The 27,246-nt window shown below is 43.7% G+C and overlaps 1 protein-coding gene across 1 annotated transcript in view; it reads left to right on the top strand.

The window, feature by feature from the left end:
* The window catches only part of ERI3 (ERI1 exoribonuclease family member 3), a 131,684-nt gene that overhangs the window by 9,844 nt on the left and 94,594 nt on the right, over positions 1-27,246 (top strand). Inside the window, exons 3-5 of the mRNA XM_062497101.1 lie at positions 13,657-13,773; positions 19,817-19,876; positions 22,085-22,176. Of these exons, the coding sequence (XP_062353085.1) occupies positions 13,657-13,773; positions 19,817-19,876; positions 22,085-22,176 (269 nt within the window). The remainder of the gene's footprint in view (positions 1-13,656; positions 13,774-19,816; positions 19,877-22,084; positions 22,177-27,246) is intronic.

Here is a 27,246-nt window from a genome sequence, read left to right as displayed (position 1 = left end):
TTATTTCCATCAAGGAAGTGACAATTCATGTGTTATTGAAAACAACTTTAAGTCATGTATACTTATCATTTGTCCAAACTGGGAAGGGTCTAAAAGTTTTTGGCTGGAAATTTGCATTGATAGATGGCAGCTGTATTTGATTCTGCAAGGTAAAAGGCTATTGGTAGTGAACAGCTCTAGGAAAAGAGTATTTTTAATGATGGGAATATGTGCAACATAATGGTATTTCTAAGTAGAGAAGAAAACCAGTTTTTAGATAATTTCAGCAAGATCAGGTATCTTACCTGGATTTTAACTCTGGAGTGTAATGAGACAGGAAGAGTTCAGCTTCAGAGAGATCTTCCAGCACTCTACCCCTTGAGATATACAGAGATACAGATGAAGTACAGAGCTTTTCTGCAAACAGCTCTTCCATGGTACTGTAGAGCAGATTAGTAAAAATATTCTCAATTGTCATCAGGATGGGCCTGTTTTCAACAGTAAAACTATACTAAAAAGAAAAAAAACCCTGATACTATGTTGGTAGTGAACAAGCAGAATTTATGAGTCTAAAGTGGACTCAACCTTCTCTGCCAAGTAATTGGTCTGTATGTGTTAGTAATACCTGCATTGGGTCACGACTTTCTTTTGCTTTGTTTCGACAATATGAAAGGCTTAAGCAGTTTTCAGCGTGGTCACAGTACTGAAGTGACTCAATGCAGCGTGTTCATTTCCCAGTGCCGCTGTGGTTTCCCTTGCACTTGTCCCAACAAAGGTTTGCTGCAAGTTGGGATCAAACTTGACTTGTGTTTTCCCTAGCAGTGCCTTGATGGGTGCTGCCTATCCTTCACGTTTCTTGAAAATGGGATAGCAAATTCTCTGCTCTTTTGCTGGCTCCCTGTGGGAGGCTGTTGTGGCTCTGCATCCAGTTCTACTAGCAGGCTCTTAACCGCTCTCCAAGTGAGATGTCAGGCTATTTCCTGCATGCTCTGCCTCGGGTGCACAGACCTGTCAAAGCTGTAAATTGGATCTACCTTGTCCCTTTGGATATGGGCTTGGTCTGTGCACATTTTGATGCAAAACCATGATGCATGTGGAGCTAGTTTACAGCTGGCAGTAAAAAGGAGCATGAGTGGAATATGATTACTACTGTTTTAAGGAGCTTTGTCCCCAAGTCCTTGCCAGGGAAAGTAATGGTCTGGGCCAATGCAGATCTGCTATATATTTTGTTGGTGAGATAGCACCTTTAAGGTGGAGATGTTCTTCAGTGTTGTTTTTCCAGTCTGCTGTGTTCAGTGCCTGTCCACATCATATAATGTGTTGAAAGGGCTGTCAGTCCCTCACATCCTCACCAACAAATTAGTTTGACAAATAAAGAAATTACTTTTGCTACAGGGGGCTCAATATAGCTGGAAGGGCTGAAGGTGCCTGCCAAAATTGGGAAACTATAAAATGAGGCTTCAGGTGATGCCTTTACCTACCTCTTAAGTCTTTGCTGACCAGCACGGCTTTTGTCCTCTTCACTGCTAGACTGTATTTCATGGTGAGCAAACTGTGCCAGGCATTTCAGCAATGTTTTCTGCAATGTTTTAGTGATGGGATCTTTCACTGCAGGATTGATAGACAGGTTTGGAGGTTGGGTGTGAAGTCAGAGCTGGAAGCTAGAAATGGTCAGGTGCTGACCTTCACTGTGATACTGATAATTTATTTGCTTTTATTTAAATACCTGCAAAACAGAAGTCTAGATACAATGACATTCAAATACATTGGGATTTGATGAGAAGGCTGTGTATACAGAGCTAAGCTAAGCTGTGATCCACATTACTTTAAGTGGGTAGGCATAGCTGTAAATTTAGCCAGTTCAGCCTAAAATCTTTCAAGAGTTCACTTGCCACCTTACAGCACATTTCACATTTCTCACTCACTGCTCTCCAAAATATTCTGGCTTCTCACAAGAAACTACTGAAAGAGCTATCTTTTTATGTACACTAAGATGTGTGACTGCCACATCTGCTCCCCCTCCCATTGTATTTACTTGTGCTCCTCTGTAACTGGCAGCCTTGCTGGCTTTATCCCTGGGGAAGTCCTTCATGCTCATTCGTGAGCCCTGAAGACCCCTTCATTTCCATTCCCTTTCACATTGCCTGATCTCTCTCTGAGGTCTTGTGCTGTGCCCTCTGTAATGGGGATCAAGGAGGGTCAAGGACAGTGGTATTCCCCTGGGAAGCCGTCTGCATTTTGGCTCCAGTGGCTGGGACTGCTGGCTGAGTGTCTTGTGGCTGGTGCCCTGTGCTTTACCACTCACTTTTGTGTCGGGCATTGAGGGTCCTTCATGTTCCCTCCCTACACCTACAAAGGAATGGGAGCATCCTTGCAGCCCTGATTTCTGACTGCTTTCAGAGGATACGCCCCTCCATCAAAGTGCTTTTTTATATACACATAGAAACCGCTTAGCTTGATTGGTTTTCTGGATGTCTGCATGAATAATAGGACCATCCCAGAGAGAAAAGAAGGCGTGGGGGGTTTTAACTGCACAGTCTGTGTCATGTAGTGTTTTAGCCAGCCAAAGGTCATTAGGGGTTGGCAGTAAGAGATGTTTATGGCTGGCCTCTTGCATCTCTTTAAAGCTTACCTTGTGCCTTTGGAATGTGATCCGAAGCCCAGTGAGGTCAGTTGGGAGCTGTCATTCTGCGGAGGTCGGTGGACCCTGAACAGTGGTGGTGTGTTTCATTTTTCAGCTCTGAGTTTTTTCTTTTACTGTCTGGTAAGAGTTTGTAAGTACCTTCTGCTTTTACACACTGTCAGCCCATAGAGCTGGATACATATGGAGCTTTAGCTTCATGAGAAGATGCATTAGTAAGTGGGTGTCTTGCGCTTTTGTCCCTTTGTCCTTGTAGACACCAATGTTTATGGTGGTCAGTGCTTTCAAAGACTGCTTTCACACACTCAGATCTGTGGCTGCTTTTATTAATGCAGTAAGGAGGTGTGCCTCTTTCAGTCAGCAAGCCAAGTATCTTGTCTTCAACTTTAGCCAAGTGGAGGAGAAGAAATTATTTGTTTTAAATATAAAAAGTCTGAAGGTAGAAATCAGATCTGTTCAAAGCTGAATTTGAAATTAGCCTCCTGTATATGATATATGATGTTAATCTCTAATCTGTTAAAGTCACTTAAATGAAAATCAAATAAAATTCAAGCTCTGTATGTCTGCTGCCTGGAAGTGTAAAAGTGCATCAGACCTCTGACCTGGTAGAAGGAGCTGGATCTAGGAGTTGCTAAGCTAAATAAGCTTTTGGTAATGATAAAGTTGCATTTTCTCATGCCAGTTTTTTCAGGTGTTCAGTGTCTCAGATTCACTCAAATTGGTAACCGTTTGGGAAGTAGAAATTTGCCTCTTTCAATCTCTCTGTAAAGGGAAATATAAAATGTTCAGATCTTCTCATTACTGAAGAAGGTTGTGACCAGAAGCAGAAGAATAAATTGTTTACACACAATGTTTTCTGTGTCCTCCTAAGCAGTACTTTTTAAATGCAAAAATATCTTGATTTTTTTTAGTGTATCCTAGATACTTCAACTCTGTTTAGCATGCATTTAGATTGTTATTTTGGGAGAATTTTTAATTATAATTGCTGTCAAAATGAAACTGGATATATTAATACATACAGACGATTACTCACTATTTCACCATAAACACTAGCACTGACTAAGCAGATGTTCAGTTACTAATTTATTTTTACGTGTTCAAACAAATCTGGATGATCGTAGTAGATAGTGTGATTGGCAAAAACGTATTAACGAATAGGAGCCGGTCTTACTGTAAGATAATATTAAGTACAAATGCAGGAGAAGGTTATATGGGGTTCAGTCTGTATTTCCTTGAGTGCTGCTGTAAAAGAGCATTACATGTGTTTCCCCTTGAACATCCATCTCACATCCAGCTCACAGTCATGTGCAGGTATAGCTGGAGTGGCTGTGATGATCTGTACAGCTGCCTGTCGTGCTCTATCCGCGATCTTGTTACCACAGCAGGGACAACTGAGTCATGTGTCTCTGCTCCTGATGTGCTGTGATTTATAGACTGACCTTGTAATGGGAATGGATGTTGATTTCCACCAAATTTAGGCCATATCAACAGATGTGCAGTCCCTGCCAAGCTCTCTGCGTAGGGTGACTAGATAGAGGATAGGGAAGCTGCCTTGGGAGCCGCAGCTGAAGCTACTTTGTAGGAGGAATATGTCCTTGAAATCACAAACCTGCTGCAGGAGGAGGTGATGGAGGGATCACTCATCTGCTGGGAAGCAGGCTGCAAGGTAGCTTCTGTGTGCTTCCATGTCATTTTCTGTGGAGACTGCATCAAGACAATACCAGCTGAAGGCCAGGATGGGAATGCAGGTTTCTCACACAGTAACAGACATTGTCACTATCCTACCCTGAGGCAGATAAAGGACGTGTGTGTGTGTGTGTGTGTGTGTGTGTGTGTGTGTGTGTGGGTGGGTGGGTGTGTGTGTGTGTGTGGGTGGGTGTGGGTGTGGGTGTGCCTGCCTGTTTTGTCTGGACATCCCCACATAGCAGCTTTCTTCTTGCACTGTTTTTATGTGGCTGTTAAGCTCAATGCACTAGAAATCACCTGCCAGAACCTTTCTTGAGGATGATCATGAGTTGCTGAAAAATAAAGAAATTCAGGCTTGTTTCCCATGGCAACTTTAACTCAGCATAAGTATTACAGTGCAATTTAATTAATATTAATCTGCAATTACCTATGTTCATGCATCTTAGGCTTCAGTGTAGTTTTAATTACCTACTTCTCAATTCTGCTTCTTACAATGCTGTTTCTAGACAAGTGCTGTTAAAAATGCACGTAACATAGCAACTTAAAAGTATTTTCTTTCTTTTTACTAAAAGTAAGTGTATATATATTCACCTCTTTGCAAGTTATGGCTGTTTTTATGCTATTGTTCTTACATCAGAATGCTTTAAGTTCCTAGAGTGGGAGGAAACAGTTCATATTAGAGTTGTTTCAGTTGGGTTTTCCTGTTTGCATTGAGTTTTTGAACAAACGTCTTTAGGCCTTGTAGCTTTATAGGGTTACACTGCACCTGGTGTCTCAGACCTACACTCACTTTGCCTTGGAGACCTCCCTCATGTCTCCCAGTAAGTGGGGACAACCTTGCTGTGACCCATGTCAGTCTGACAGGGTGGGTTATGACTTCAGGCAACAGAATTAGCTGTATTTATTTAAAACCTGATGAGCTAGAGAGCATGAACAGTTATTGAACCCTAATCTCCTGGAGAGCACAACCATGAGACCACTAGGCAAGACATCTGATGTATGAAAAAAAAAATCAAAGCAATTTCTTATTTAAAGATGTAAACCCAGCATTATTATAGCAACAAATCTAGAATACCAGGGCACTTGGGTGGCCAATGGCTGCAGTCCTAACCTGACCTAACCTGTTCAGCTTTTGGCTGGTTATTGACAGGCTGATGAGATGACTACTTTAAGCAATCAGTCACATTGCCCTTTCCCTTGCAGTGTGCAGAGACCCCACATCAGTTATGCATCTCAGCGCACAATTCCCCACCTGTGCTGTTTGAACACTGTATCCTTAGCTGTGCAAACATTACACATCATTTAGGTGACAAGTTGCAAAGTTAAGTAGACTTGTTGTTACAGCAGAAAGTAGTTGAGTGGCAGTCACCCTGAAAAGAAAAGATCCAGGCTAGCTCAGGAATGTGCAAGTCTGCTGGATTGTTCACCTCGCCATAAAGCCGCTGATGAGGGCTGCGTGTGCTTCTGGAAATACTCCCATTGTGCATTTTGAAGTGAAGGGGATGGGGGTCACAGTCTTGTACATTTGCTGTGCTGGTCGTGCTGTGGTTGTGGCCCTCTGTGGTTGTTGATGATTGGTGTGTGCCTGCTGCTCTTTTGCAGCCTCTGATTGACGTACAGGAAGTATTTTGCATCTCACCATAATGTTTTAAAACCAAGCAGTATTCTTTCATGGTGTGGCACCCATCTAGTGCTAGTTGGGGATGGTGCTTTTCAGGCTGCTGTGGTTCCTGGGAAATGGTCTTCGCTGTGTTACAGTGATCTTGTTTTAGCTTTGAACAAAATCTTCCTGATAAAGAAGCAATGCAACTCAGCTCTTTTAGTGAGAAGGACGCAGGACGTGCCTAAATCTTGTGCGCATTTTCCCCTTTATGCCGAGCTTGCTGTGCAACCATCCCTGCGTTGTCTTTGTCGGTCTATGCACTTGTTAGCTGGCAAAATAACTCTTCGTAACATTATTTAGTTCCTCTCTGTCAGGCAGAAATGCGCTGTCATCAGCAGCTAGTTGTGATGTCTGTAAAACCCTGGGTATTCATTTACATGCACTAATGTGCCCTTTCTACCCATCCCAGATGTTTTAGTGTCGTTGGGAACATTGATCATTTGTCCTGCTCAATATCAGGTGAAGAGGTTGGGACTTGAAATGATCTGATAATTCTGCAACTGGGACTGCACAGGCTGTTTGTCTGCCATTGAGAGGAGTGGATGTGAAAAAGGATATAGTGTAGTTGCCATCTTGCAGTGGAAAGGTAATACTTGGAAATGTGTGTGTGCTGTTTTTAACCTGGTTTGAGTGCCAAACTTCCCCCAGACTGTCAAGCTTTAATTGTTGTTGGCTGTGTCAGTAAAGATATTCTGGGTGGTTAAATATATGTCAATAGTGCTTGAAGAAACATGCTGAAGTGTTGATGTCTGTTGGTCTCTATTTCTCATCCCATGTGTGAAAAGAGGAGGGAGATTCTGCCTTATTCCTGATGTCTGGGTCCTGCTGGAAAGATCAAAATAGCTTAGTGGGTTTTGGCAGGAATGATGCTGCTGGTGGTGAGAGGTAGGAACCAGCCTTGGAGGAAATGATTTCTGAAGGTTTTGTGAAGGGTGGGAAGACAAGGGTTATGAACCTGATGTCAAGATTTCGGGTGCAGTGCCAGGCATGAAAAACTCCCAAGGACCACAGTGGTAAGTTTAGGAGAAAAGTGTCATTTCTGAGGCATGGATCCTCCTTTTGTTGGCCCTGTAAGAAGGGACTTGAGCTGATGAAGTATACTTCATTTTGTATTCCATACTCTTTAGAAGAAAAAAAAAAGATACTATTTCAAGAGGGTGAAGAAGAGAATCAGTGGGTGTGACCAGGAGTCTGCAAAATGCAGCTGTGAGTATAGGCGGGATGGCATTGGGGTGTATGTAAGATGAGGTCTTTGTTGCAAAAATGAGAAAGGCAATGTTCTGGCCTGTGTCTGCTGTGCGTAGGAAGAGCAGTTGGGAATTTAAACAACAGCAAGGGAAATTCAGATTAGACATTAGGAAAAACTTTCCAATGATAAGACTGATGAAACAGGAGGATAGAGTGAGTGCCTGGGGAGTGTGTGAGTCTCTCTTATTGGAGTCGGTAAAAACAGCCTAGACAAAGTCAGAAATTATTTAGGGGGTGATGATGCTGCCCTCAGGCAGGTGCATGGACTAGATGTCTCTTTTAAAGCTGAAGCTCCTGGAGGCATGTGATTAGATGGGGATTTCAGCTTCTATTAAAGAAAGAGAAATGGTCCCTCACACTCAGAGTTGTAAGGCAGCACTGGGAAATAAGAGCCACATTTGATGTCAGGGCACAACGCAACATGCAACTCAAAATTTATCTTTGAGGAAATCCAGCCTTTGACATTGGGTTTCAGTGCCTGAGTGTTGGGGGTAGGCAGTGTGATTCACCTGGAAGCAGGGGGAAGAAGAAACATTGGATAATCAATGGCCAGGCAGCAGACTTTTTCTTCACATCATCTTATCACACTGTTTCATGGTCTTCCCATATTCCTTCCACTTATCTTGGGTTTTGTTTTTGATGTGTGTTTCCCTTCATGCTTTTCTGGGATATAGTAGTTCTTCTAAACCTATCAAGTTGTTAGGTGTGTGCGTATGTGTATTTTAAGATAGCTAGTGATGGAAAAGAAGGAATTTGGAGGTCATCTGCTTCCCCAAAGACCTTTTGATAGGTTTAGTCAGTACACAGAGTAACTTAGCCAGGACTGAGGCACTGAGAGACTCCATGGCATGTATGCAGGCAGGCATCCTTTGGAAAGCCAGGATAGCCCTGATTCAGCAGAAGTCCTGCTGCTTTGTACTGGAGAGGTGTTGCCTTTATGGTATTTGTTTTGGTTAGTTTAATAAAAATTTGGAAGTGGGGAAAAGACCTATGAGGTCATCTTGGTTACTGCCCCTGAGGGCCAGTGCAAGGCTGCTCATTTGGAAATGGCTTTAGTTAAAATAATAATTAAGGCAGAGAATGGAAATTGGGGAGGCAAATCTGTTAGGCTAGTGCTGTCCTTACTATGTCCCTTTTCGATTTTAATTGCCTTGGAAAAAAAAAGAAAATCACAAGGCTTTAAAAGCTCTGATTCTTTCTGCTCTTCAACGCCCCCACACCCTCTCCCCGATCTTGGAGGCATCAACTCTCATCTGTCAAAGTGTAAATCAGCAATTAAAACACAAACAGCGAAATGCCAAAGATGACCCGAAGCACAAAGCAACTGACAAACAAGTCCGGACAAATCGGCGGATAATTTATAAGCATTGCCCTAAAATCTAATTATTTGGCAATTCGAATTTGCAGCCGGCCAGGGCTCTGCAATAAATTTAACCCGCCATAAATTATTTAGGAGCAGCCCGTGGTGTAAATCAAAAACACGAGTGTTTGTTTAAGAAATAAGCTCCTTGTGCATAAAATGACTTTTTTTTTCTTTAAAGAGAGGGGGGAAAAAACCATCCCTGAACAAAATGAGGTGGTGCTGAAGCTCTGTCCCTCCACAGATACTACCTTGCCTCTTCTGCCCTTATATTTTTTGAAGGTATAAACAGTTATTTTGGTAAGAAGTTTTATGCTTTTCCTTATCAGACAAAATCAGTTTCTCTCAACAGCCTCTGCTTGTTTTTATTGCATTTTGAACAGTCAGCTCTGATTTTTATGGGCATCTTTTATTCTTGTGTTTATTAAACTTCTTCACATGGAGGTTAGAGTAAGGGATAAATTATTCTCTTGTAGTTTTTGAACTGAATAGGCCATACAGTCTTCCTCAAATATATAACTGCATGTCCTGAAGCATGGCCTGTCCACTTTGTACATAGGATTAAAAGGATTTAAGAGCTGGGAAGCTCTTGCTGGGCACTTTATTCTTTCTCTATAATGATGTTAGTGGTACCCAGATCCAAAAGGATAGGCAAAAAGATTCTTCTGTGGGAATTAGGGTAATTTCAGGTGCTTTCTTTTCTGATCAGAAATTGTATAGTGAGTATAGTAGTGTGCTTGTTAATTTATTTTATTAGCAAGAAGATCAAGACAATTTAATTGGTGCATCCCTGCTCTGGTGTTAAAGGGAAGGGGGTTTCATGTAGGATGACTGGGTAAGGAAAGGCTGGGTTTATAGCAGTGCTTTCACATGCCATTAAGAATTTTTCAAATCCCTCTTAGAAGAAAGTCCCTAGCCATTCCACAGTTACCCTGCTCAACCCACTGGCTTGGGACAGCCAGGTTGCACAGGAGACTTCTACATGGAACTTTTTTTTTTTTAAACCCTTGGTTTTTCAGAAGGACAAAAGTTCTGAGGAAGCTGTCACATAGATTTGCTTGAAGTACCTTGAAATCGTAAATGTAGGATTGTTGTAGAGTGGACCTGGTAATGGATCCGTATAAGCCTCTGACTCTGTAGTTTCCTATTGTTACTGTGTTTGGGAGCACAGCTGAGGGGAGGGGCAGGGTGCTGATGTTTTTTTCTTTAAGCGTGTTAATATTGATTTTAGAAGCTCTTTGTTCCAACAATATAAATGCAAATGCCTGTAATTGGGAGCCTTGTGCAGAATTTCTCAGCAGAAAACATGTTCAACTTTTCTGACAATGAAAGGAAAATAAAAAGCCACTTATTTATTGGTGGTGGTTTGTGTCCTGGATTTCCTTCCAACTTACTTTGCAGTGCTAAATAAAATACCTAATTGCAGTGCTCGCAAAATTCAAATGAGTACATTTGTTCTTCTGGTAGCTTGCGGCTATTTGCAGCCTCTGGTCACCCTCAGCATTATTTTAGCATATCTATAACTCCTGGTTGTGCTATAAGGAAAAGCTGGCAGTGGGGGCAGAGAGAAGGCTTAGAAGCCCCAAATGCTGGTGGCACAAATCACTGCCAAAGTTGGAATATTCAGTGTTGGAGTGGATGTATGTGAGGATCTCAAGGGATCAACACTTAGGGTTGATCAGGCTCTGATAGAAGAAAGGAAGTGTCAGTGAATCTCTGTCCTTAACTCCCTCATGCTGCTTTCCTCCCCCTTTCCTGCCTGGGAAGAAGCAGTGAAGGTCCTCCTTCATAGTGAAGATAGAGCTGAGCATGTTGAGCTCACTGGGCTTCTGTGAAACGTGAGAGAGCACCCGGCTGCCTTCCTGCATCACAGTCTGTTGGGGGGTTGTGTGTATGAGTGTCTAAGTGCTCACCGTTTCATAATAATTACTAATGAAATTCTAGATCTGTAATAACATTTCAGATATCTAAAACAAACCATATGCTTGTTAAAAAAAAAGAGAGAGGGAAAAAAAGTGGAAACAGATCAACTTTAAGCCATAAATTCTTGGTAATAGAGGCCTCTTTTCTCCCCCCTTTCTGTTTATGTTTGATAGATATTTTTGTTTCTGCAGGAATGTCAACTCTTAATTTCATGATGTATCATGGGCTTAAGAAAATTGAATTTAATAAAGGCAAAAGATGAATGGCACCTTTAAAGGTCCCAACACTTGTCTTTATTAGCAGGACAAACTGCAGGGTCTCCAAACACTGCTTCTCTCCAAATGAAAGTTTAAATGAAAAGTACAGCAGTGTCACAGGTTAAATTTCATTGCAGGACTGGCTAACGTCGTTAGTGAGGAGTGGGGCTGATTTCATGGGGCTGGTATCTGTTGCCTTAGATACCAGTGGAGCAAACACTGCCAGAGACTGGAAAAATCTCCGCTATAGGAAGTGTGCAGATAGACAGCCTTTTGGGAAAGGTTCTTTACCACTTGCTTCAAAAACTGACCCAGTAAGCCCAAGAAAGTGGCTGCACTTTCTCCTAAGATGCTCTAGTTGCCTCTGGGGTTCCACTCCTGCTCCTGACTGTGCAGTTCCCACAGACCTACAGTAATTCTGGATGTTGTTAAATTTCCCACATTTTTTAAGTATGGCTTTTTATTTCCTCCGTCTCTCTTAATCCAACTCTTCTGGAAGTGCTTTTTGCCTTTGGTTCTGGAAGGTGATCGACGCCTTTGTGTATCAGATCAGCAGCAGGCTGTCTTTCAGTCTCACTTTGCATCCAGCCAGTTGATGGCACCTGAGGATGTTTGTGGTCCCTTAGGGCACATCCTGGCATTGCAACACAGCCCTGCTATGCAATCCAGCTGGTGTGTGTACCTCTCTGGAAAGGGAAATGTTATTGCCTTGCCGTAGGCTTGCCTGCTTCCATGGTCACCCTCTGGGTGGGATGTAGGCCTACGGGGCAGTGAGATGCTCCAGACCAATTTGAAAGACGGGATGGTGTTATCCTGAGGTTAAGCCTGGCTCTGTTGTGACAGCCTGTCCATTGACTTCAAACTTTGAAGTCTGTTTTCCTTCTGAACAGAAGTTTGCTGCTTTCAGAACCTGTCTGTGGTGGCCCTTTTGAGGGGAGGAACAGCTGTATGTAGCATTTCTTACTCTCTTGGGTTTCCATGGGACATCCTGGGTGGCTGAAGCTGGTGAGTTTGGCTGCACCACAACAGGCCATCTAGGTACTCAAGTGTTTGGCATGTGTCTTCTTCCCTTAGAGCCCTTGATTTAAGTTTGCCCTCTTTCCTGGGAAAACTTGGTGACTCCCATTAGGGTGGTATGGCTCTGAGGATGTGGATGTGCCCAGCCATCCACTCTGCCTTATCCAGCGCAGCATGTGGAGGGTGTGGCACAGCAGACCATGAGGAAATGCTTAAGCCATGCATCCTGTGCAGCTTCACTGCTCAATATCTACACTTGGGCACTCCACGCTGTTAACACTTTATTTGATTTTAATTTTTTTCCCCAACTTTCCATCTCAGCAGCACGTGCTCTCCGCGTGCTCTGGTCTGGGCTGTGCCCCTCCTGCATGGGGGAGCTGCTCTGCTCTGTCTCTGGGTTCTGTCCACCATGGAAATTGGGTGTTTCTCCTGGCTATTTAAATTATCTGTTGTTTCCATTTACCCACCCAGCTTCTTGCCCTCCCGCTGCCTAGTGGGGTGGTGATGTCATCAGCTCATATGTGTAACCTCTCCATAATTTCCGCCTGCAGGTCATGAGGGTTGCAACCATAGTCCAGAAAAGTGTGTTAGTTCCTCTGCAGCGGCTGCATTTTTCACATGCTAATTTTACTCACAGGAGTTGGATTTTTTTTTTCATTTTTTATTATTTCTTATTTGTCTCTTCCAGATGTTTTCAGGCAGTTTTTTTTGTTGTTAAACTAATTCCGTTCATGTTTTAAAAATTTATGAAAGCACTAATAAAAATGTCAAAGTGGTAAAAATGTTAGCTTTTGCTCTGCTTTGATTAAATTTTGCAAACCGTTTTTGAATATTAAAAAGCAATATTTTTTTTTATTCTCTCTTCTTCTCTCTGTTTTTCTCCAGAAGTGATTTGAGAGGCTTGTTGCATGGATATCACTCAGCGGGCTCATTTGCACTCCAGAACCTTGGTGCCATGGATCTCTATTAAATAACATAGACAAATTATTCTTTAAAGACACCAAACAAATTGTCACTTCTCCTCTTACATTAAACTGGAAGGAAGAAAGGGAGTGGAGAAGGAGGGGGGTGAACACAAAGGATTTTATCGCTTTTATTCAGTGGGCGGCTTTTTTAATTTCATGTATATTTTTTAATAATTGAGAAATCCATCGCAACTGGATTTGTTTAAACTTTTTATTAGCAGGTCCATGTAAATTTTTGATTGCTGATTATTCAAATAATTGAACATTCTTCTGATGAAGGAACGTTTTTATTTCCCTATCAGCATAAATTGGCTACAAAGAGGAAAGTGAAGCAGGGCTTGCTACTGTGCTGTATCCCATAGGGATGGATCTGAGGGGAGCTTTCAGCTCCTCTTCTCAGTCTGTTGGAAGAGAGCAGTTCTCCTCCAGCTCTTCAGAAATGGAGGTGCTTCATGCAGTAGCCCCTCTTGTCTGTCTGATGGTCTCCTCTAAAAGGATGGTGGGCTGGAAAGGCTGAGACTGGTCTTGGGGAGGGCACAGCCCCTGCAACGTCCTTGCTAAACAGCTGTGAGCCCATTTCGAATACGGCTTTGTGTTCCCTGGGTAGCACATGGGAGTGGTGTGAGACCACCTTCCTTAGGTTCAGCTTAGGCAGTGATGTGTGCAGCTGCAGTGCTGAGCAGAGAGACCTCCTTGCAGCCTGTCCTGGCTGCGATGAGCATCAGCACCATCCTCGTCTGTTCTGACGGTGTTGGATATGCTCTGTGCTGCAGCACCACCTTCCCATGTCTGCAGAGCTTTGTGTTGAGTTTATTTTTGTTTGGGACTATCAGGCCACCTTGCTAAACGGGATAATTTCCAGCTTCATTTCTTGTTTGTTTTAAATGAACAGCTGCTTTTCTTTTTGCCCTATTCAGGAAATCATCGAATTCCCTATCCTGAAGCTGAATGGCAGGACGATGGAGATTGAATCCACCTTTCACATGTATGTTCAGCCTGTGGTGCATCCCCAGCTTACGCCCTTCTGTACAGAGGTAAAGTGCAAAGGTTCCCTGGTGCTCCAAGAGTCTCTCTGGGAAGCAGGTTTCCATTGCACCAGGGACTCGGGTCGCCTTTTCACAGTGCAGCTGCAAGGCAGTGTGTCATGCCAGCCTTGAGTTAATGATGAAGAGAATAATTTTTTATTATTGCAGTAGTGTGTAAAGACCTCAGTTTGGATTAATGAATAACTCTAGCTGTGATAGGCTAACTAAGATAATTGTATTTACAGCTAACAAATATCTTAATTGGATGACCACCAAATAAACACACTCATGTTAGCCAATGTTCAAAATCCTGTAACCTCTTTATGAGCTCTTGCAATTTTGCTGTGCTCCTCTGTGGTGGGGAAGGTCGAAGAGAGCATGGACTGAGGAAAGACAGTGCTGTGCAGATGTGTGGTTCAGAGGCAGTAAATTACTCTCCTGTGGGCCTGCATGTTGGGATTTGAGGAGTCCTTCAGAGTGGTAGGACAATGTCTGTATTTTCCAGGCTTTCTTTTTGATGTTGTAATTGTGGGCCACTTGAAATGATTGCTGGAGAAGTGGCTTCTCTTTATTTGCTTACTCTCATTGCTGAGGACAGCTGCTCTTGAGCTGTGGCCACCTTTCCCCAGATACGGAATGAAGGTGGTAAATGCAATCCCTGAGGGTTCAAAGGAATTGAAGAGCAGGGGTTGGGTTTTGTTGTTGATTAAGGGTTTTTGTTTGTTTTTTTTTTTTATTCAACCCAAAAAGTTAACTGTTTTTACAAGTATGTTTTTTTTCTCCTTGCCATAATCATCAAAAGAAACTTTAAGTTCCTTTTGCTTTGGGTTTTTTTTCCTGTCAGTCCATTGGTTCAATTTTGGCTAGATCAGTGACTAAAATACTGACTGTGGGAATCAGTGTATTCAAGTTCTTCATTCTACCCCTGTCTTGTCTAGGATCATCAACACCATGGTGTGTTTTCCCCTACTTCTGTGGCTGCAGGCTTAAGCCCATGGAGGGCTTGTCCCACCTGTACTAGCCTGATGAAAAATGACTCCTCTGTGTTAGGTGGAGTCCCCTCCAGAACCAACCAGCCCCTTCCATATTTTCACATTGTAAAAACAAATACTTATTTTTATTCTCCTGTAACTCAAAACCATCTGAAGGTATTTTATTTAAACTTAAAAAAAAAAAAAAGACTCAGCACAGAAAACATTATTCCCCAGAGAAGAACTTTCAGAAAGCTATAAATGTGTGAGAACAGAGGATTACAATAGAAATGGTTTTGCAACCTTAATGCTAGAAGGCTGGACAACTACTTTAGCTGTCCTTATCCCCATGAGACTTGCTGGACATATGCTTGTACAAACGTGATAAATCTCACAGCTTACACCTGATCTTTGCTGAAGACAACGTCATCTTCTAGAGCTGAACCCAAAATGTCAGCCTTGCAAGTCACCTAAATTCTGGAGAGAAGTTGTCTCATTAACTCCCACCAAAACTCCTTTTTCTGGAAATTTCTCTATTGCATTCCTTCCCCTGTTGCTAAAGACTGCATTTCTATTCTTGCACAAGAGTCTGCATGACTTGCATGATAACGTGGTTGTGGTTCAGCTTCGTGAGCTGAACAGAGCCTCCAGCCTGCTGCAATCTAGAGACATTCAGAGGTTCTCTGGATGATGACCTTGTGATCAACAGTCAGCCCATCCAATGCTCCTGTACTGCAGTGATGGTTTCTTGGTCTTCTCTTGCTCTCAGGGATCTGGACCAGGTGTTTGTGTCTCCTCTGTGGAGCCGTGAATCAAGTGAAGCTGAGTGTGTGTGTCTGTGTGTCCGTGTGTCTGTGTGTGTGATGGCTGTGCTTTTGCAGGAGTCCAGGATGGACACGGGTATCCCAGGTCAGCATTCTGCTGCAGACTCTGCTGTGAACCTCGGTCTGGCATCAAGTCCAGAGTTGGATGAAAATGGGCAGTACTGAGGCCAGCAGGCAAAATTATTGCAGAACTCCCACCTGTGTGTATCAGTGGTACAAAAAGGCCCCACTACCAGGTTTGGCAAGCCCTCTGTTAATAACAGAATAAATTAGGAAGCTGTTTTTAATCCTAGCCTTGATGTCACTGGCTCCTGGTCACCCCCACATTGTACTCCTTGCTACTTAGTGCCCAGCACGTGGGCAGCATGCCCAGTGCCCTGTCCTTCCTGTCTTGGTAGTCCCCTGGCCTGTTGCAGGTGCTGCCAAGAGGTCCAAGAGTGGGATCATGCTGGAGGTGTAACTGGGCTTGTTCCTGGGGCCCGTGTATGGGGCTGAGTTTGAAAGCCTGCCCTGAGAGCCACAGGTGAGGCTTACTAAACAGTGGGGCGCTGCTAGATAGGTGCAGGTATCATCCCTGTGCTGCTGGTATAGGTTTGCTTAAGACCCCAGGGACATAGCCAGGATGTGCTCTTGCAGAGCTGCTGCCTGAACTGCTCCAGCACTTGTTATTGACTTTCTGCTGGTTTATGTTTTCTGAAAAATACTCATTTTGCTAAATGCCAGTAAAGGGCTTTGTCTAGGCACCTCTACTTACAAAGGGTGAGATTTATTGGCCTCTTTGTCTACAAAGAAAGACCAGGCCTGATTATCAGATTGTACACCAGAGACAAGTGCTTAGGTAATCAGCAAACTGTCTTGGAGTAGAAATACGATGGTTTTCCAGATAAACTCTCTAGGAAAAGTACTGGTGTTGACACTACATGGGAGCCTGTATGCTGTGCTGCTGATTTCCCCTCTCCCCTCTGCCTTTGCTAAGCAGTGGAACTGCTTGGTGTAGAGGAGGTGCCTCTGTGTGAAAGGGTTACTGGGCTTGCTTGACACTACTCCTTGGGTTTGGAGTACCTCTTCCATCCCTCTTCCTTCTTGAAGACCACAGCACAGCATGGGATGGGTGCCTAGAAGGATGGAGCTTGTTGCCACCCTCAGGACATCACTTTGCTTACCTTTTGATGTGTCTGTGCTCTCCTCTGGCTACATTATGTTTCTCCAACTCCCCACACCAATGGCCAGGAGCTGTCTTCCAGTGCTGGCTCACTCTGAGACCTCACCTTGTCCCCTTTCTCCTGACCTGTTTCTGTAAAACAACAGGTCATGAACCTTGATTGTTGTGAGGGGTGAGCTGAATGCTTAGGTGCAGGAGGTGGAAAGTGTTTGCAGGTTGTTAAAAGCTGTTTTTAGGTGTACAAAGCTCATCATGCCCTTTTGGAAGATGCAGAGGATTTTTCTGGTGCCCAAGAAAGTTGTTGCCAGGAGCTTAAGGAGAGGTTCCCTCTACATGCAAGGTGCTTGTACAGATCTTTTCATGATACTTTGCTCTCTTGTTATGACTTATTTTTATTGATTTTTTTCCCTGAAGGAATAGACAATAAAAATACAAAAAGATAAAGGTATTATAGCTTGCTTATGTTCCCAAGAGCCTCATGCTTCTTGGGACAACCAGTGAAATTTTGCAATTGTGCAGTTTTATGTTTTTATGCTTTTTCAAATCTGCAGGACGAGATAATGCTGCAGAGATCCAATGCACGAGGTTAGATGTAGCAGAGGACATAACTGATAACAAAAAGTATCAGAAAAGATGAGAGAGTAGAAATGTGGTCTAGCTTGAGCACTCTCTGAACTGTACTGAAATTTACCTGTGGAGGAGATACATTCCTTTGTATTCATGTGTGTGATTTCTGCAGCATGAATCTTGTGTGCATATTGTTGGTGATGTGTCCTTGTCTGGATGAGGCCATTATACCCTGTCCTTCCATGGCATCAGGGGTGCAGTGCTCCACAGATACAGTCCTGAGGGTGCCTGGAATGGTAGAAACCATTTGCATCAATACTGGCTGAGATAGTGAAAGCTTGCCTGTCATCCTTAATACAGAAAAGACTTGAACCTCTTGGACCAGGCTCAGAGGAGTGCCATGAAGATGAGCAGAGGGATGAAACACCTCTTCTGTGAGGAAAGGCTGGGAGTTTTGAAGTTGCTCAGCTTGGAGAAGAGAAGGCTCCCAAGAGACCTTATTGCAACCTTTTAGTACTTAAGGGAGCCTATAAGGTAGACTTTTCAGCTCTGCCCCATTGTGACAGGACAAGGAATAATGACTTTAAACTAGTCAACTAAGTATGCAGAAGAAGATTTTTATGTTGAGGGTGGTGAAACAGTGGCACAGGTTGCCAGAAAAGTAATATTCAAGGTCAGGTTGGACAGGGCTATGAGCTACCTGATCTAGTTGAAGATGTCTCTGCTCACTGCGAGAGAGACTTGATTGGATTGGATGAACTTTAAAGATTCCTTCCAAAACAAACTATTCTACGATTCTGTGTTCCTTTCCAAACACACCTTTCAGTCACTTCCAGAGATTTGGGTTGAGCTGCTGTCTGAAAGGCAGAACCTGCACTTTGCAATAGGTGAGCTGTCCACCTCTGCCAGAAGAATGCATGGAGGAAAAAGATGGCAAGAAAAGCAAAAACCATGCCAGGGACTTTAATAACTGCTCTAAAGAGCCATGCGTTAATTCCTCTCAGAGTATGGAAGTCTGTAGGTAGCAGCTGCTAACCCAATTAAAATACAGATTAATATAAAAACAGTTTCTGAATATAAAAGAGTGTCTATGTCCCTCCACTTTGTCAAAATTCCACTTCATAATGGCTTGATGAACTTGAGAAACACACGTAGAGGAGCTCTGCATTCTTAAAATTAAAATAGTTTCCCTAAAAGGTATGTATTGCCATTTCATGGGAGTCACTATGAGAAAATAATCTTTCCACTTACAGTTTATTCAGTGAGTCAGGTATTTGGTATTCATTAAACGTAATTACAGTTTAATTGGAGTTTAATATCGTTTCTTTTTCTATCCTCCAAGTTCAGTGCTGTAAGCCAAGCAGCCAAAGAAACTGAAACCATTTAGCTTCCTTCACATGCCACATACTTAATAAAGCAGAGCCCTGTGGTTTGTGAGAGGATTTAATGGTATATGAGTAGGTTGAGCTGGTCTGTGTGGAAGAGTTACTCCTGGGTGATAATGGGGCTATCAGTATCTCTCAGCTGGATGCTATGGCTTCCAGATGTGTGTATGCTTCTAGGTTGTGCTCAACCTTTATTTTATGAAAACATGTGAGATGTGTAGGAAGTGCCATATGAAGTGAAATCCCATAGTGTGCACTTGTTTTAATAATGATTTTTTTAATTACTTGGGTGCATTGATGGCTAGCTACTGAACTCCAATATTCAATATGTTAAAAGACAGTTTTGTCAGTTGGAAGGCAGACAGGAAAATTATCTGTTTTCCATGTGCCTCAAGCTCTCCTGGGCAGACATAGGCAGAGGCTCATGAGATTGCATCTTGTAATGCATGTGTTTAGCTTTGAACAGCCAAGCAGTCTAGGAGCAATCAGTAGGAGTATCTGTAGGCAGGACCTCTTCCTAAGGAACCTCCTGGAAAACAGACTAGACAGGGTTCTGGAAGAAAGTGCTTTTCTTCAGATTTCATTCCAGTATTTTAAATACAATTTTGAACTGCTGAGGAAGGCTGTGATGGACTGTGGGAAAGTGCACATGGTGGCAGCCCAGCTCAGGGGAGGATGACTGGGTCCACTCTAGGTCTTTCTTACTAATACTCTTCCGTTTGGTTCATCTAACACTGAAATGTTGGTGTTGTTGTGATAGCAGAGGAATGCCCAGAGACCTTGGTAGTTACCACTGCCTGTGTACATCAAGGTAACACCCAAACTGCTGAAAGGCATATTGAAAAAGGGCATCATACTGGTGCATGACACTGCTCCCCAAGTGAGTCCTGCCATGCTGAGAATTTGCAGTTTTGTGTCGTGGGTAGGAGCCCCGCTACATTTCTGTGTTTAGGATGAAGCTGTGCCCTTGCCTGTGACTGTGGAGCTGCCAGGGTCACTCTGCTGTGGCTGGTTCCTCAGCAACCACCCTAGTGGGTCACAGGAGCATGTTTTGGTTGCAGAAAGATGGACAGGAGAGTAGACCTCTCTAATGATCTTTTGAGTGCTGCTTTGATGACTGCTTTCCGTTTGTCTCTGTTTCAGCTGACTGGGATTATTCAAGGCATGGTGGATGGGCAGCCGAGCCTCCAGCAAGTGCTTGAGGTAAGCAGAGTAACCTTTAGTTCTCAAACTCTGACCTCTGGTCCTGTAGTCCCCTCTTCATCTCTTTCCCTGCACCCTCCCCTTGCTGAGAATCGAACCGCGTAATTTGACTATGATTACAGCTTCATTAGAATAACATTTGCTGTCACACTGGTGACACACTGCTGAGATTATTGAACCATTGATCTGTCATCTCCAGCTGTTCATGTCAAGGGTGCTGACAAGATATCCAAACTCCTGCCAGTAGATAGGAGAAGAGGCGATTCTTTCTTGAGCCAGTTTTAAAGCACCATGACATTGCTCAAGACCACTGCTCCTGGAGATTCTGCTTTCATTTCTTTTCCCCTCCCTCAGCACTTTATTAAATTATTTTTTCTACCTATTTAAATGCTTAATAATACATGTAGTATAGAAATAAAATGCCTCTGAAGTCTAATCTAAAGGATGTGTGAATGCAGATACAGCCCTAATAATACCATCTGCTTAATGTGGAATTCCTAGAGCATTTAAGGCTTAATTAGCTTGGAAGTATTTCTCCATCAATAGCTTTGTTGGTAGTCAGATAGTGAAGGAAAGCTCCTCAAGCAGAGCCTGTTTGGGCTGCAGGTTGGTGTTGGATGCGTCGCTGTCCCTGTCAGGATTTCCACTGCTGTGTTACCTAATTGTTCCTAATCAGAATAATTGCAACAATTGCTTATCTGAGGAAATCAAATTAAAGGTGTTAAAATCCTCCATGGAATCAGCACTTGATGGTCACATCAAGGAGTTTAGAAAAGTTACCACTGCTGTCCCCAGCTCCCGGCAGGCTCATGTGAGGCTGGCTGGGGGATCCTGTCAGCCAAAGGGAGTGTGGCTGAGAGGCTGGATGCTGCTTTTCTGGGGTTTTACTCAGAGGGCTGTTGTACAATCGGTCACAGGAAGAAGCATCGACCTCTGGCAGGAGAGGCTGTGGCAGTGACATGAGACTGAAGATGGTGCTCTGCAGAGATGATGTCTCACATCCATACAAACCCCAGCTCTCCAGAGAGCATATAGCAGTCTTGCTTGTCCATAAACATACGGATGTATGTGCCTGTTTCCCCTAGGAGGGTGAGCTCTCTGCCTGGATGGGTGAATGTAGATCATTGCTGGAGTATTCCAGAAAATGGTTTGTTCTGTTTCTGTGAAAGCTTCTTAGAGTGTGGAAACACTTATGTCAATTTTTTTTTTATTATTATTATTTGGACAGAAAAGGTGTTCATACAGCAGCATATTTATAGGTTAAAATGAGATTCAGGTCAGGCAGCTTCTGAGGCATGCTGGTTTACTCAGGAGTGAAAGGTGTCAAGCAAGGGAAAAGAGGAGGGATTTCTGTTGCCCAAGCATTGAAAATTCTCCTAGTGAGGTTACATAATAACAGCTGATTGCCTGCCACTGCAAGATTTTGGGCATGTTGTTCACTAGTTTTAGCTGCAATGTGTATATGCAATGATTCTTTCGATGCAGGGCTTCTAGTCTAGGTTTGCTCCTTAATCTCTGAGGTAGATTGCATCCTCCAGGTTAACATGGCCCTTTTCTTAAGAAGACCCAGAACATCTGTCCCTGTGGGAAGCTGATCAGGCATAGCACTTTAAATCCACACTATCCTGAACAAGCACTTCTTCAGAACTGTAAGAAGGAAAGATGGATTCCAACCTGGAGAGGAAGGGGCTTTGCTTGCTACTGCCACACAATGCCTATGTGTGGCCAACTCTTCCATTTTTTCCCCCTTCCCATATCCCCCTGGTGCTATATGAATTAGACTATGTGAGAAATGCTGTGGGGGAGGGATGCCATCTCAATATACCTGTCTGTTCTTGTCACTGGAGGGGGCACAAGCTATGTTCCCTATGAGCCTCTTTGGTACAGGGAGAGGAGAAATGCCAGGTAACAGCACAGTTGTATCGTCCCGTTAACACTGCACAACTTTCATCCCTCCACAAGCAGAGCTGCTGCGGTGTCTGATAAGATCATCTCTCCTCTGGTTGCCTGATGTCTCCTATCAGAAATCTTCAAAGGTCCAAACGTGCTGTTGTTGAGATGGCAAGCAAAGAGAGAAGAGAGAGAGGGAGAGGTTGGATAAGATCACAATTTTCTTCTCTCTTGATTGCAAGCAGCTTATCTGAGTTTAACTGTTGTGGCTCGGCCTGTCTCTGCAAAACTCATCCCCTTTTCTTGCCTTCCTTTCAGAGGGTTGACGAGTGGATGGCAAAGGAAGGCCTCTTAGATCCCAGCGTCAAGTCGATTTTTGTGACCTGTGGAGACTGGGATTTGAAAGTGATGTGAGTATGGGAGGGGAGGGTGATTTTTCTGGGCTTTATTGCTCCATGTTTGCCTGTAGTGCATATGTCTTTGTCCTTGCAAGCCTCCTCATTGTTTCTTAGGGAAATTGTTGTTTGCCATGCATAATCAGGAGAGGAGAGTTGTTTCAGAAGACAGGTGTGTGCTGGGCATGGTGCAAGATCACTGCCTATAGTGAGTGAAGCCTTTCAGAACCCCAAGAAAAGTTTAAACTTGAGCTTTGTGACTTTTTGCCTTTTATCCAATATGCTTTCCAAAGGGATGGATATTTCTGAGTGCATACATGGATCATCAACTGATGATCCTTACCTGACCTCCTGCATTTAAGGCTTTTTCTGTCATCTTGGCACAGTAACTCAATGTGAATCACAGAGTAGTCTTCAGAACAGAATACAAGCCAGGTCTAGCATGCTCCAGTGGTGCTCTTATCATTAAGGTCATCGTCATCAGCTGGGTGAATATCTGGCAAGTACCAGATGGGAACCTGCACTGGGATCTTTTGTTAGATTTGTTACATCTTTTTGGATGATTTGTTAGAAAAATAGCTAGGCTGTAGAGCACAACCTAAAAATGTTATTATAAGAATGGAGCTAAAAGTCAAAAAATTAAATTAGTTCAATCTCCAAAGTATTTGCAGATTAGTGTCCTATAGAGCTGAATTCCCTTCAATTCATATAATCTTGTTTCAGCTTTTCATTTCCCTGTGGTGCTGGATAAAGTCTCCTCTTGTTATCACACCAGTAAAGCACAGGCTTGACACATCCTATCCTAAACTGACAGCCACAACTCGTTAGTAGTGTTACTTGGTTTTCACTGTGACATTGGTTTCCCCAAGCTGGAAGCCTAAATAAACTGCACATAGTCTAGGAGCAATCAGCACCAGTTCTTCCCTGATGAGTAGTCTTTGCAGAGTGGCAGCTCCTTGCCTTTTCTTTGTGTAATTAGTGAAACATGAGATATGGAGTCCAGAGCTCAGCACAAGCACTAGTGGAGCTGAGAAATTGGCTCCAGACAGAGAGAGGGGTGGTATTTGAACTTTTGAGTCAGAATCTGGGTCTCTGCTCAGGCTATGTCCAGAGTTCATATATACTGCAAGTTCCTATGTTAGTTGCTTAAATTAGGAGTGAGTTATTTTTCTTTATATATAATGTTTAAGCTTCTGTTAGAGACCTGCACAGTTGCTGTGCTAAACTTCTGTTTCACATGTATTCTATTTCCTCTGTTTTTACTCCTGTATGGCTTGTTGTGAGAGTCCAATTTACCACTCTGTTGATGATTGTGAGAAACAGTTATCTTTGCTCCTAGCCCATCTTTACATCACTTTCACAGTGTGCTTACAAGATTCCCAGCTAATGACATCCTAACTTGGTGTCCATGTAGAAGGAGCAACCTGGATGTGTTGGGTGTAGGTTTTTTTGGTTGGTTGTTTTGTTTTGTTTTGGTTTTGGTTTTTTGTTTGTTTGTTTTTTGGGTTTTTTTTGTTTGTTTGTTTGTTTTGTTTTTTTGTTGCTTCTTCAGAGTCCTACAGCAGGCAAATAGAGGCAAAGCTGAGCCATAAGGGTTGTGAGGTGAGCTGGCTCAGAGGCACATGCTATTCTGGAGTGGAGATACACTATTCACCGTTTGCAGTGATCTCTCGCATGGATTGTCCCTCACTAGTCAGCTGGAAAAGAAGACTCCACTCCTGGCCATGAGGTTGTTGCAAGTGGTTCATTTCTCCCTCTTCCTTTTAAATTTTTTTTTTAAACCATTAACTTCAGAATTCAATCCTGAAGCATCTCCAGGGCAAAGCAGAAAACACATTCTGTGTTTCCAAGCACATGGATAGCAGGAGTCTGGCTGCAGCCTCCTGATGAGTAGCACATCATGCTGCTCCATCGCCGATTGGGTGCTGCAGTGTGTAGCGTCACATCTGATTAGCACCGTGCCAGTGGATGAGGCTCAAGTGAGGACTCCCTGCCAGCTCTGACTTGTCTCATTTCCCATTACTTTTATCCGTCACCACAAATGCCGAGTCTCCCTCCTGAACTAATTAAGTTTGCGTGTGTTTAGACACATTGCCAAATAGGGTTTAGCAAAGCAGAACTGAGCATCTCTTTTTAAAGAGAGAAAGTGGAGAGCTGAAACGAGGCTGCTCAGACAGGGAGACAGAGACTCAAGAGACATGGAACGTCCATGAAGTATTCCAGGGAGTCACGCTATGCTTTCCTGGGGTGTAGCTGATGCCCTTTGCTACCATGTTGAGACCACACCCTGGTCACAAAAGGCATTGGGGCAGTAGGATGGGAGATGGTGCTGTTTGTCCAGATTTGGAGGAGTGTTGTTGGAAGCATTGAATGGTAGAAACCTGGCTGGGTTCCAGAGGAATTGAGGACACTGAGGTGAGTGCAATGCTTCCTGGCTTAAGGAGCCCCCACTTGTGACAGGTCCACTCCTAACACTCCTCTTTATTTTTTCAGCTTCCTTAGTAATGACAGCTGCTTGCATAGCTGCAGTCCTCTTACCCATGTCTTGTGTGGTTTGGAGTTCCTGTCCTCCATTGTCCTTAGCTTGGCTGGTAAACCATGCAGCTTTGTTCCTGGCTTCTCTGTCAGTGACCTGGGCATTTAGTGTGGCTTCTGTCTGCTTGTGCTGTTGTAGAGCTGAGGCATGGTGTCTTCTAAACTGGCCTGTCTACTGTGGGGGCTTCCAGTAGGTACCACTGGTAGGTGCCAAGGAGGCAGAGTGGGATGAGCAAGCTGGATGCAGGGAAGTGGCTGTAACGAGGAGGAATCTTCAAGCCTGTCAGAGTTAGGTGTAGGGATAAGGTGGGGAAATAGCCCTGCCTAAGCCAGGGGTTGCAATGTGTATAGGACACTTAGCTCAAACAAGAGCACTAGAGGAATAGTGATTGTCAGGGTACTGCTCTCTGCTGATGGTGTCTGGCACTGCTGAATCTGCTGGATTCAAGATGTTAGCTCAGCTGCTGAAGGATCAGTAAAGCCTCTGCTTGGCTCAGGGATCTTCAGGAAATGAGGCAGTGTTTGGCTATAGACTTGATTGCTATTGAACACTGGAGCTTCCTTGGAAGACCACAGAGCGGTTTGTTGTCTTCCCTCAGGCAACAGGGAGCCCTAGTTACAAGGAGCTGGGTGCCCAGAACACCAAGCATCTGGGAGGGGCTTATGAAGGTTTAGCATGAGTCAAAGTCCTTGGCCATACTACCAAAGGCTTTGTCATGGGTGTGGTGTACTATCAGAATGTGCACCTGTTGGAGGGATTCGGTTGCTGCTGGAGAGAGTCAATTGTGTGAGAGGGCTGCTAAATGGAGGGCTGATTATCTACTGGCTGTACTTGGATCAACCTGCTTTCAGTTCTTGGTGTGTGTGAATCAGGCTGGAGTCGGGGAGACAGCAGCTCTCCTGCCAACCCTCCCCTTCCCTCTTGTTAAGATGCAATTTCTTTAATGAGGAAAACCTCTTGAGTGGGAACATCACCTTTCTTGAAGGCTTGTCCTGACAAGGCAGTTCAAGCCGACAGAGTCGCATATCAACTTCAGCAAATATCAGTCACTCATTACAGAGACTCTTCTCCCCCCCCATCACCCACCCCTCAGCAACACCCCTCATTCCCAGACAAGGGAATGAATCACACTTCTGCTCTTGAATACATCATGACAAGTCATGGTTCTAATGAGAGAGGGCCATTCATTCTGGGTGGAAAGTTCCCTGTGTCGACTCAGAAATGTTATTAATTAAAGAGAGCTACCTGAAGCAAAAGATGAAGGGAGCACCAGACCTGCCAAGCTAAAATATGAGTGGGGATACAGCCTCGTTAGACACACGGTCCTCAGACCTCTGCATGCTCAGTGGGAGGATTCCTTTAGCCTGTTGCAAGGAGCTATAGTCCACGTTTAACAGCTCCAGGGAGGGATTCAGACACCTGATGTCATCTGCTTTAGTTCTTGGACCTCATTCTGCACCTAGGTTGGAACTGACACTAGTCATTAAGCAAATAGCATTGATGTGGCATTGGGTGGCGAGGGTAACGTGCCTCTGAAGGGGCTGAGGGAGCTGCTGACTGCAGGAGATGGGCTTAGTGGAAAAGAGGGTACTTAGTATCTGCCAGAGTTGAGCCCTTGTAATATAAGCTCTTTAGTGTAGTTTATCTCTGCTGAAATGTCAAATTGCTTTCCTCTGTGTGTGGAACCAGTTTGTGGGCTCTTAAACACAATGTGAATTAATCTTGGCAACGAAAGAGGCATTTTTACCATGTGTTCATAGATAAAGAGTTGAAATACGGTGAGGTTAAGTGAGATGCCTGTGGCTGTGCAGGCAGGCAGAGGCAGAGCTGAAGTCTTATATCCCAGATCTCAGACCTGCACCATAAGGTCAGAAGCATCAGTTATTCCTTCTCATTCCAGATTTGGATTGTTCTGTAAATGCACTGAGCATAGCTAAAAGTACATGTAGGCTTTGGTCTATATAATTCTGGCATGAAGATGCTTGTACTGCACTTGCTGTGGCTGATCAGAACATGCTAATTTATGTCTTCACAGGAAACTACTGCTCAGAAGTTTTTTATTTTCTTAAATAAGTGTTAAAAGGCAAGTACTCTCTAATATAGTGATAAAACATAGTGAAGTGTCTCGAAATGTTTATAGCCCTTGGTGCTCTTCCTAGGTTGGATATTAGTAAATTCTAAGCAGTAAATTATACCATTGCTTAATTTTGTCTTACTGTTTTAATTCTTTCCTTGCAAGTTATACTGGCTGGGAGGATGCTTGTCTTCTCAGACCAGCTCCAAATGTGGCACTGGGTTGCTCTTTCCAGACTTCTGTCCTGGATGTTTTTGAGATCAGAATTAGGTCATGAATGGAAAAGAATTGTTGGTATTAGTGTCCTCTGTATGCGCTGTTCTTTTTCACAGGATCAGGAGGGGATCAGTAGCCTCTGCCTCAGAGAGAAATTGCAGATGGCCACTGACTGGAGTGAGTGGGAATGCTTGGGTAGTCATGAGAAAAGGCAGGAGAAGGCATAGGATGGGCTGGCTGTGTGGCAGCAGGGCAAGAG

This window comes from Cinclus cinclus, chromosome 8 (genome assembly GCF_963662255.1).
Source record: "Cinclus cinclus chromosome 8, bCinCin1.1, whole genome shotgun sequence".
Taxonomy (NCBI): Eukaryota; Metazoa; Chordata; class Aves; order Passeriformes; family Cinclidae; genus Cinclus; species Cinclus cinclus.
Note: the sequence above shows the minus strand (reverse complement) of the source record. Positions and strands in the feature narration are given on the sequence as shown.